Genomic DNA, 12816 nt, shown 5'->3' on the forward strand with positions numbered 1-12816 from the left:
CGATATGTAAATTTCGGATACGTAAGGTGTTTTTGTTACATTTTTTGGTGTCCATTTCTAATGAAGTGATCCAAGATGTGACTAATTATTATTTTTTTCTCATGATATTCTTTAAGAAATTTATATCTGTTACAATAATATTATAATAACTGATGTATAATATATTTGAATGTTATGTATTTATTTAGGAAGTTCTTTTGGAAATTAGAATTCAAAAAAAAAAAAACACCATCAAATTCGACCCTTTATGTTCTATCACAATGTTATAGAATTTCCTATTAAAAATCGCTTAAGATATTTCATTGAGGTTTTTTTGCTCAATCTCACGCTGGAGTATCTTTAGTTTAAAGTTAAAGTCCCAATGGGATTTAGTTCTTTTTTTATTTTCTTATTTTTTCTGATGACTTTAGATTATTTGCTTATGAAAAAGATTATATCCCTGTTGAGAATTTGGGATATTCATATATTATTATGATCTAGAGTGATGTGAGGTGAGACACTTTTAAGACTAAGATGCCTCATTTACCTTCTTATTTTTGCCATTTTCTCTCTTTTCATTTTAAATTGATTTGAAAAAATCATCCTAATAATGCTTTGACTATCTTTGGGTACATACCTCTACTATGCTTTGAATCTCTGGTTACCTCCTTTTATAATTATGTCTTGAGTCTTTTAAGTAGGGATGGCAATGGGGCGGTACGGGTGCGGGGCGGGGCGGGTTTAAACGTTAGCGGAGCAGTGCGGGTTTGAGATTTTGCGGTTGCGAGTCGGGGCGGGTTTAATTTTTAAATTAAAAAATATGCGGGGCGGGGCGCTGGTGGGGATTTAATTTTAAAAGGCTGTAGTAAAAAATCAAATTTAAGTCTAGCTTTCTAAAAAGAAAGAAATTTTATTAGGAAAACAAAATGCGGGTGCGGGGCGGGGCGGGTGAACGCAAGTGGAGTGCGGGGCGGGTGTATGCGGGTTTAAATCCTATGCAGGGCGGGGCGGGACGAGTTTAAATTTCGTGGGTTCAGACAGAACCCGCCCCGCCTGCCATTCCTACTTTTAAGTTACCTTTCTTTATTATCGGGAAGAAGAAGTAAGAAAATTTGTAATTTTTTATTTTTTTTAAAATATGCATGGGTAGATAGTACACAAGGAATAAGAAAAAAGGAAAAAATATGAAATAGGTAAAGAAAAGGAAAAATCAAAGGAAAAAAATTGCGCAAGACCATATATATAACTATACAAGTGATTCCATGGATTGGAATAGTTGGATTCTATTTTATCTCCTTTTCGTTTCATTCGTTGTTACCGTTGTTATTACTTTTACATAAATAGAAAAGATTAGATGCTATACAAAAAATCAAAAATCTCTAGAAGTCTAAACACTCTTAAGTGATAAAAAAAATTAGAAAAATAAGTTATAATAATAAAATGAATAAAAACATGAACTTTAATCTATCCGAATATGAAAATTGAAAAGAATCTTAGCATAGAAAGGAATAATTTTTATATATGATATTAGAAATACGTCTATCATCTAAGCTTTATATGGCCGCACGAAGCGCGGACAAATTTACTAGTTTTTTATATATTTATGATATCTACTCATACTTTTTATTAATTTTATAGATTACGGGAGGCTTCAACTAAGAAAAGAAAGAAGATAAGATACTTACGAGAATTAAATCTTGCACATATCTAATAAAAGTTACTTAACAAAACATTTTGATATGATAATAACTCTTTATTTTTTAACTTTTTATATTTGATAATAGAATATATGTTATTTTTATCATATTCAAGCTAACATTGAAAATATAAAAAACGTGTTAAGATCAATTAGTAGATATATTTCTTTCTGTTAATCGCGTGAATTTGAGCAAAATAAGAGGTAACACTATGATCAATAAAATAAAATTTTATGTAATTGAGAATTATGTGTTAGATATTGCACTATCAAAATAATATGACGTGCAAGCATTTGGTTCAAATAATATGAAACTTTATTTTACTTTAATATATTACGTAAAATTAATTTCATCTTGTTAAGGCGAAAAATTGAGTTTCTTATTTAATGAAGTTTCTAAACCCACATAGTTTTTAATTTTTTTATTTCGACCTACCTTGCCCCGTCCCGCATGTGTTTAAACCCGTACCGCCCCATTGTCATCCCCATGACCACGCTATATTCCCTACACCGTGATTATATCTTTGATTTTTTAAATATATGTTTTTACTTTTTACTTAGAGAGTGTGTATAAATATACGCATAAGCATTATTATAGTTAGAACTTAGATGTAAATATTGAGTGCAAATAAACGTAAAGCCAAGGTAAGAGATGATTAAGTATTATTTTTCTCCATCTACGACCTACTACCCTAGTGAGGTTAGATTAAATTCTCTACTTCATTTGTTCATTTCTTATTTTTCCATATTTTGAAAAGAAAAAATAAACCTTGGTGGATTTTTATAATTAAAAAATATGGCAATATTGTTAATTCGGATTCATGCAATAATGTCAATTCAAATGAAATAGAAAAATATTTATTAGGATTGCAGCAAATCTTCCTTAAGTAGTAAAATTATAATTATTTTAAATCACTACTTAAAACAAATCATTTTTTCCTAGACTAATTAGGTAGCTAATTTATTTCGAATCATCTAGAAAACATAATCTAATTACCTCTAAAGTATACAAATTCTCCTATATATAAGTCTATCGATCACCATTAGTGTTAAGCACTCCATTAGCAAATTCTTCTTAAAAGAAAAATGGCTTTCAAATTCAATTCTTTTCTTTTTGTGACTCTCTCAATTGTAGTAGTTGCTTCCACCTTCTCCTATGTTTCGGCTCGCGTACCGAATACTCTAGCTCTGTCCCCGTCAGTTGATGATTGGCAACCCATAAAAGATCTAAAGGATCCTAAAGTGATAGACATTGCAAATTTTGCAATAAAAGCGTACAACGATAAAACAGAAGGTTCTGACTTGAAGCTTAAGAAAGTGTTGAAGGGAAAATTTCAAGTAGTTGCTACTGGCATTACTTATCGATTGCTTATTTCCACCACGGACGAAGATTTCGCCGATGAGGATATAGCGGTTGTTTTTGAAAATTGTAAGGACAATGTTAGAAAACTCATTTCTTTTTTAAGTTTGCGTAACAATTAAGTGTTATAAGCATCTAATACCCATTATTTAAAGAATGAAATAGCTCAAATTTAATGTTTCATTTCGTATTGCTTATTTTTTGGCAATATTAGTTATGGGTTTTTCTTTTTCTTTTTTGAAGAATCTCATAAATCGTCTTCAAAGTATATGTGGACATTTTATCTTGTTCAACTTTTAAACGAGACAACATATATTTCAATTGCATTATTTTAATTTGACAATGCTGAATATATTCAAATCTTTTATATATAAGTACTCGGCCTTTTTGTGGCGATATATATTGCCACAAAAGCTCCAACAGTCCCCACTAAAAACAGTTAGTAGCGATTTTAAGGTCGCTCCAAGTACTACCGTTACTAAATGTTATTTGTGGCGACTTTTGAGAGTCGCAATTCCCGTAACCATTGATAAAAGTAGGAAAGTAAATATATGAATAAGTTAAGGAAATTCAATATCTAATTTATATATAAAAGAAAAATTTAACTTAACATACACACGATCCGGCCGAACCTCTTCCGTACACCTAGCCCCGACCCTTGCCCATAACACGAATTTAAAACTTTTTATTTTTGGTTTCCTATCCGATGTCTGATACTCGCAAAATATATTTGAATTCGCGCCGCGTAAGACCTTATTCGAAAAAAATGCTCCTTTCCAAAAAAATTTTCATACTCGAAACTCGAACCTGAAACTTCTCGGCGATGGAATTTAAAACTTTCGTAAAAGTGAAACCGCAAATCTTAGAAATTAAGTCACATGACAACTGTCGGTTCCCCACATACCTACCACCTAATTCCTTTAAATAAGGCACCCATTAAACTCTTTAACAACTTTTAAAAATAACCATTTTCCTCAGTATTTTCATTCTCAAAATCCTCACAATACAAAAATAAAAAGAAAAAGAAAAAATGACCATCAAATTGACCTCTATTTTCTCCGTGACTCTCTCAATTTTGTTAATTTCTTCATTTTTCTTCCAAATCTCCACCGCGTTGGGCGGCGCACCAGGTAGTTGGAAGCCTTTAACAGACGTAAATGCCCCTGATGTGGTGGCGATCGGGCAGTTTGCGGTGAATGAGCACAATAAAGCGGAAGGGACAAAGTTGGAATTTCAAAATATCGCGAAAGGAGAAACTCAAGTCGTTGCCGGCACAAATTATCGACTTGTTATCAACGCCAAGGACGGCGGTTCTGTTCATAAATATTTGGCTGTTGTTTGGGATAAGCCTTGGGAGAAAGTTAAGAAGCTTACTTCTTTCAAAAAAATGTGAGGTTCGTTTTTTCAGAACGAGCGTGATCTTATTATTAATACGAGTATATATTTTCGTGTTTTTTCGTATTTATATATAGTTGAATTATGTTTATGGAATTCGTCCTAGATCCGCCTCGTTGATTAATGAAGAAAAAATGAGAAAATGTGATGTTGGTGTATGTAGGGTTAGTTGTTTCTTTATGTGTAATATTTGAAGACTTGTAATAAAAGTAAAGATATGGTGTTTTGTTTCATTGTATGTGGCGTAATATATGGTTTACATTATTAATGTTGGAAGGATTTGCTTCTTTGCTTGTGAGATTAGGGTGTTATTACTTTTTGCTCGTGCTAAAATTATTTATATTCGGTAGTCAAAAAGTGTATATAACTTGTATAATTTTTGTATATAACATACAGAATGTATATATATATAAAAAATATACAAATTTTATATATTTTTTCGATTATTACTTTTACAACGGCTATAGAGTGTCATTTTTCATTTGAAATTGTTGATCTAAGGTTATTTTGGACAAGAAATTCAATTTGGAGTATAGTTTACTAGATAGACATATGAGTCACTTGAACATTATTATTGACTTGTCAAACACTCAATATATATGCATTTAAAATATGTAGAATGGATGATAATTTTAATTCTGTCTGTATGAGTTTCTCATATTATCGGTGTCTAGATCTAATAAAGGATGAGGACTTCAGTAGGTTAATATATAATCTAACATAAAATTAGTCAATTTATACTGAATCCTCTGTAATGTATGCATAGATGATGTCAACAAAATCATCTTCGTGGTGTGTCCCATTCGAAGATGATATTGTGCTAATCCACGAAACTAGTAAAAATAGTACGGGCTAGCGAGTTTTCGAACTGGTAATTGAAAAATAGCTAGCGTTTGCAAAGTTATTAAAAAATAGCCATTATTTTGATGAAACACAAAAAGTTCCAGCATAATATATTGAAGATTGGTGTACCTGTGTATGAACTTCCAACATATTATGCTGGAACTCCAACACACAAAAAGTTCCAACATAATATACTGGAGATTGGAACACCTGTGTATGAACTTTCAGCATATTATGTTGGATCGGTATATTATATTGGAACTCCAGTATATTATACTGGAACTCCAGTATTAGTATATTATGCTGGAATATTTTTCGGATTTTGAACAGTGTTTTCGTTCAGATTTATCTTTACATAAAAAGTGACTAAATTTCGATTATTATGGCTATTTTTTAATTATCACTCATAAATGTGGCTATTTTTTAATTTCTTCCATGAAACTAAGGGGTCGTTTGGTAGGGCGTATAAGAATAATACTAAATAAGGTGCATTAGTAATGCAGTGGTTAGTAATGCATGGGTGAGTAATGCAACATTAGTTATACAAAGATTATTTTTTATGCATTGTTTGGTGTGGTGTATTAAAAAATTAAAATGCATTGCATAATTTTTAAGAAATTTAAATATTTACAAAAATGCCCTCCATATTCTTTAACTTAAGAAACTTTAAGGATAATTTTGTCTTTAACCATGCTAATGCATGCATTAATAGCCTTTGTATAGCTAATGTCATGGTTTTTTATGCATTAGCTATACATAGGATAATACCAAATATAGTGTATAACTAATGCTTGAATTAGTTATACATAGGTTAAAAAAGTGTATCAAACAAAGCATTACTAATACACAAAGCTAATGCATGCATTATTTTCTCTAACACACTCTACCAAACGAGGTACTAATATATCGGCTCCTGTTGCTTTTTTGAGCCGAAGGTCTCTCGGAAACAGCCTCTCTACCCTTCGGGGTAGGGGTAAGGTCTGCGTACATATTACCCTTCCCAGACCCTACTTGTGGGATTATACTGGGTCGTCGTTGTTGTTATTGTTGACTCTACCAAACGACCTCTAAGGGTGTTAACAAGAGTTTGAACGCTATGGAACGTCACAAATATAGCTAGCATAAGAAGATTGAACTTTTGAAGTGAGAGTAATGGATTTAAGATGCCTAAATATAAATAATTTAAAGATATATAGGCTCGTCATTCAAAGATAAAATGGTATAATAGACGAAGATATTCAGGTAGAATTAAAATAAGTAATAATCCCATAGAGATTGAAACCACAGGGCATAGTCATAAATCAAGCCTTAAAAGTCCTCTCCTCGTGTGTAGGGGCGGGCATAGTTTCGACAAATCCGAAATCCAAACCGAAATTTGAATTTTTAAAATTTTTGGTTTGGATATTGGATTAGGTACTTCGGAGTTTTGGATATCCAAAAATCCAAAATTTTTATACTTTATATTTAGTCCATCATTCATATATCAGTAATAATAAGTTCGATACCCTATCCATTATATATTATCTCATATATTCAATATTAATTACTAAGTTACTATCCGAATATTTTCTATTTGGATATGATTTTACTATTGCTACTTCTTATCAGTCCTATTCATGTCTCTGTTGCATTCCCTTTATAATAATTTCATTACTTGAATACTTTATTTGGATGATTGCGGTGAGAATGAGTAACTTTTCAGACAATTTAACATGAGTACTTCATTTGGATATTTATTTTTTGTAAAAGAAGAAACATCTTAAAACTTATTAGCTCAAAATCGAAAATCCAAAATCTCGAAACCGATTAATCCGAAACCGAACTTAAAAAATCTGATCCAATCCGAGCTTATTTGGATTGGATTTGGATTGTCATTTCTTCAATCATAACACCAAAAATCCAAACCAAAATTTTAAATTCAATCCGAACTGCCCGAACGTGCACCTCTACTCGTGGCTCCCTGAATATAGACCTAGGGAAAAATTAATAGTAGGATATAATAGAAGACATAAACAGTGTGTGTATTTATATAATATTCATCCTATTCTTTTATTAATTCCTTGTCCTTGTATGCGGAATATTTGGATCTAGGGCTAATTTTATTGTCATGTGATTGAATGTGAAGATGTATGATAAAATAATAGTTACTAACAACTATTGTGGTGGGGTGGTAAGTGCTTTTTCATACTTAATCAGAGATTTCGGATTTAAGCCCTAGGTATGAAGTCGTTTTTGTTAAGGAGCGTTTTACTCCCAATGTGGGACTTTCCGGCATAAATTCGGATTTAGTCGGGTCCCACTATGAAAATCAGACACAGATGGGAAACCAAAAATAATAATTAAAAAATAATAGTTTCATTTGAAGTTGCGTGCATATTCTTTGGGGATCCCTCACAGCTAATTTATTTAACAATCTAGCTCAAGCAAGCCTTACAATTTGTAGTTTTCAAGAGACGACATGGAATATCAGATTTTAAAACGAAATTTTAATCGGCAGTCAAATATTTAAATACTAGTAATTTGTGGTAATATTCTCGTGAATAATAATCAGACTGGATATATATATATATATATATATATATATATATATATATATATATATATATATATATATATATATATATGGGTTTGCGCATGTGGCATTTTTAGCCTAAATCTGGATTTATTTGTGTAAAATTTGTTGGAATTGCTAAAATTATTGAACTATGAATTCATAACTCAAACAATGTGATGAGTTTAATGATTGGAACCTGAGCCTTAAACCCATAAAATTAAAATTTAGAATTCCTACTGACTGTGACACTAAATCGCGATAAAATACACCACTTGCAAATACTTTTGATTTAGACCAATGATGTGTAAATAAACTTTGACATATTAAGGATATCCATAAGCACAAATGAGGGCAGCTCGAATGCAAAAACATCTCGCATTTACGCAGGATCATGAAATTATTTCGAGTGGATTATATTCATTGATTCGATTCAATCAACCTCGAGTGCAATTAAATTTATTCCATCTAAAATTTAAAGTAAAGTCAATATTTCAAAGAGGTTGACAAAGGCATTAAAAAGAACCCAAAGTATATCCTCACTAGAAAATTTCGTAGCCAGATGGAAATGCAATAAAATAATAAATCTATGATTTTTCTAGCTAATCTAGTTGAAAATGACCTCATTCTTTTTAATTTCAAATTCAGATATAATAAATGAAAGAAAAAAAAAATCTTGATGTGTTTGGATATAGGTAAGGCCAAAAATGAGTGGCCAAGCTATAGATTGTGCATGTGACCTTCAAGGTGGAAAGGTATTTTGTTTAATTAGTTGTACCCAAAGTTGCAAGTGGACCAACAACTTAATATGATTGTGTATTCGAAATTTATTGGTTCGATTAATTCGAATTCACATTATAGAAAATTATCATGTGTTTTTATTCAAAAAAAAGAAGAAGTTCTTCTCATTTTTTTAGAATTGAGGGTCTATTGAAAGCAACATATATATCTTAATTAGGTAGGGATAAAATTTGCGTGCAGACGACCCTTCCCAGACTCAGTGGCGAAGCCACATGAATAGTAGTGGTCGATTGATCATCCTTCGTCGAAAAATTACAATGTGTACATAGGTAAAATATTACGTTTTAGAGGTATATAACACGTATTGAATACCCTTTATTGAGAAATTTTTTTACGTCTTTTAAATTTGAACATCCTTAGAAAAATATCTAACTTCGCCACTGCCCGGACCCTACCTATTGAGGATATACTGAATCTCTTATTGTTATTGTTATTTTCATCCCAAAAAAAGAGTTCAAAATTTCTAATTAAATACGAAGGAATCTTATCATTTAACCACACCTCTATATATTATATGATTTAACTCACTATAGGAAGAAAGAAAAAGGATACACAAAATTGATGTAAAGCAATGGTGGGAATAGACACAACTGTTTTTCATTAAAAGGACATTTTATATTGGATATCCCCACACTTCCATATAGTAGAGTGAAAAAGAAAGTTCCAAGTGTGACATGGAAAATAACATTGTCACATAATATTATAAATAAATAAATAAGAAAATTGGTATTTCTCAAATGGTAATCCTAGAAAAATCAAAATTTTGAAAATTGATGCATGAACTGTTTTGAAGTCTATATTAAGTATTTACTTATAACCAAAGCACCACTCTAATAATATCGTGAGCCTAACTGAATTCAATCCATAAATCCGAAAAAAAAATTAAGTTCATTCCCTTTTATTCGTACTATACATTTGTTAAGGTTAGAGTGGTAGATTTTATCGCATACAATTTCAGATTGAAGTTAAACTATGCTTGTTTAGATAGTTGTAATTTTTTTAGGGGTGTGTTTGGTATAACGGTAGAAAATATTTTCATGGAAAATGAGTGGTTTTATCATTTATCTTCCCTTGTTTGGTTGGTGATTGGAAAATATTTTTCGAAAAATATTTTCTAGTATTTGGTTAGAGAGTAAAAAATATTTTATTATGCTACTCTCATCATCCCCTCCTCCCCCCCCTCCCCCCAAGTATCTAAAAATTCACACAAACTCAAAGGAACTAATGTGATGTTTTACTTTTGTACGCAAAAATAATATTGAAATTTAACTAAAAAGAAAATACTCTTTTTTTGGTTGAAAAAGAAAGTACTCTTTCTTTAACATGAAAATAAAGTACTCATTTAATTGAAATAAAAGAAAATACTTCTACATCATGAAAAGAAAATATTTATTTCGTTGAAATGAAAAAAAATACTTTTTTACATCATGAAAAGAAAATATTTTTTTCCTCTTTCTACATGAAAAGAAAGTATTTTTTTGTTAAAATGAAAAAAGTACTTATTTAAATCATGAAAAAAAATTCTTATTTATATCATGAAAAAAAATACTCATTTGTTGAAATAAAAAAAATCTATCTGTTACATGCAAAGAAAGTACTATTAATAATATTTTTATTTAGGACGAGAGTGGGGTGGAGGGGATAGGGCGGGTAGGTGGGGGTGGGGGGTGGGGCGGTGTCACGACCCAAAATTCATTAAAGGTCGTGATGGCGCCAGACACGCTGTCAGGCTAGCCAACACTAAATAGTTAATTAAATTCTCTTTTTATATTTTTAAAATCATAAAGTTTCCTTCAATTTCATTAGTAACAGATGAACTTTACAAAATAAATAAAAATGTTTACCATTTCATTATTGAATGTCTCATCATCTTTCCAGAACCCGGTGTCACAAGTGCATGAGAAATTACTAAGAAATAAAATGAAATACAATAACTGCCTGGAATACAAATTGGACAGACAAGAAAATACAAATACTCTGAAAGAGACTCTGCTAGTTGCGAATCGTCTCATAAGATGCAGCTCACCTAAATCTTCGTATCAACCATGCTGCCGCGCCCACGAGGCCACTAGACATACATGGGCCTATACAACAAAATGTATAGGAAGCGTAGTATGAGTACGAAAACAACGCGTACCCAGTAAGTATCCAGTCTAACCTCGAAGAAGTAGTGACGAGAAGTCAACTTCGACACTTACTAGTGGTCCAATAATATCAGGTGCAGTAAGGAAGTGAATAAATATGAAATAGAACAATTATATAAAACAAACAAGAATAAAATACGTGGTACAATTCCTCTCTTTATAATTTACTCAAGCTCTCAACTAGCAAGTTCCCTCCGTAACCGGAGCATATATATAGATACAGTGGATTTCATTAAAAAGGTTATCATAATTCAAATTAGGGAAAACCCCTCAAATATTCTGACTTCTTGCCAAATATTACGCACGATTCCATGAGGATAATATATAGAGAGAGGAAATGCCGAGGCGTACGGCCCGATCCAATATAAAAGTAAAATTGTGCACTGCCGAGGGTCGAACGACGCGAACCATAGAAGCATCTGTGAGCACGTGATTTTTGCCCTACAAGAGCTGCTCCCACAAAAATTCAAAATAAAATGATTTTGTGTTGTTTGTGATTTATTTGTATTTTTGTCTGTGCATGTTTATTTTTACTTTAGTTAAGAAAAATACAAAAATATGTGTTGCCTGTGCATTTAGGATTTAATATTACAATTAGGAGTTAATTAAACAGGTTTGTTTTACAAAAATGGAAAAAATCACCAAAAAATATGTACTTTGCATTTAATGTCTGAATTGTGTGATTTTATCTTTATTTGATGTTTAATTTCATGTGATAGCTATTATTAAGAGTTGATATTTTAGCTAATTGTCAATTTTATAATTAGGATTTTTAGTTGGTAATTGGGAATTAAAAAGGAAATAGAAGAAAAGGAAGAAATAAAGAGAAAGTCGGACTGGGCCAGTTTTGAAATAAGTAGACCAGGCCCAAACCAAAATAACCCCTTTGCAACCCAGTCCAAATACCCTTTTTACCCGGCCCAGATCACTCCGCCCTCACCCGTAACCCCATACCCGATCCGTTACCCGGATCGACCCCGACCCCAACACTAAACCAAACGACGTCGTGTCTGTTAAATGAATTGATCCAGGCCGTTGGTCGTGCTTGATCTAACGGCCAGGATTAAAACACCCCCATATATAACCTTGATTCCTTACCCCCACGCCCCCTAAACCAAACCCCCCTTTCACCTTCGTCTCTGAGCTTCAGAGACCAAACAGATTCCCCGCCTTCAACCACCGTCCTCCGCCCACCGAAAATCGCCTCACGGCGGTTCCGGTGGTCCAAATGACCCCATCGTTTCACCACGGAATCTCCTCGACCTCCCCAATCAAAACCCCTAACCATTATCCCTCGAATCCCAGCTTTTTGAGTCGAATATTAGATCGAAAATAAGGCCGGACCCATAGTTCGTCCAATGACCCCCAATTTCACACCACAGCTTCCCCAAGACTTCCTCGTTCTAGTCCCATGCTCAGTTTGCTTCGAATCAACCCCGAGCTCCTCGAATCTTGAATCAAAGGAATCGACCCAAACCCTAATCCGTTCAAATGCCACCAAATTCACACCCTGAGACTTCCTGGACCCCCTCACCACGAATCCCTGATCGACTCTGTTCAAATCATCGTGGGGTAGCTCAGATTCCAGATCGAAGTTAGGCAGGCCAGGGTCCATGAATTTTGAGCCAGGGACTGACTTTAGCCATGTTGTTTTCCTTCGAAAACACATGGTTAAAGTCTGTCTCGACTTGAAAATGGGAAGAGCCTCGAGTTTTATTGAATTATGATTCGGGTAAGTCTTTTACACCCAGTTTTGGTTGTTCACTCTTGCAGTTCCGTTTGTTTACTTTGTCCTTTCCCCTTCTGTAAATTGGCATGAATTTCCCATGTGAATTATGATTAGTAGTCCAAGGTCCAAACTTGGGCCAGTTTGCGAGTTTGCGTCTGTTTAGTTTCATTAGTCTAAAGTCCAAACTGGTTGAATTCGTCTCTGTTTAGTTTGTTCAAGTTCAGGCTACCAATTATGTTGTCATGGTGATCCCTTAATCAGTAATGTTAGGTTATACAATAGACCTAATGCTTAGGAAATGGTTCAGGATTGTCAGAG

General features: G+C 32.7%; 1 protein-coding gene across 1 annotated transcript; it reads left to right on the forward strand.

Annotated features, from left to right (window-relative positions):
* Positions 1-2761: 2761 nt before the first annotated feature.
* LOC107807508 (cysteine proteinase inhibitor 5) lies at positions 2762-3157 on the forward strand. Its single transcript, XM_016631916.2, has one exon. It carries the CDS (start codon positions 2762-2764, stop codon positions 3155-3157), a length of 396 nt encoding a protein of 131 aa, XP_016487402.1.
* The last annotated feature ends 9659 nt before the right edge of the window (positions 3158-12816 follow it).

The sequence above is a fragment of the Nicotiana tabacum genome, chromosome 13 (assembly GCF_000715075.1).
Source record: "Nicotiana tabacum cultivar K326 chromosome 13, ASM71507v2, whole genome shotgun sequence".
NCBI classification, from domain to species: Eukaryota; Viridiplantae; Streptophyta; class Magnoliopsida; order Solanales; family Solanaceae; genus Nicotiana; species Nicotiana tabacum.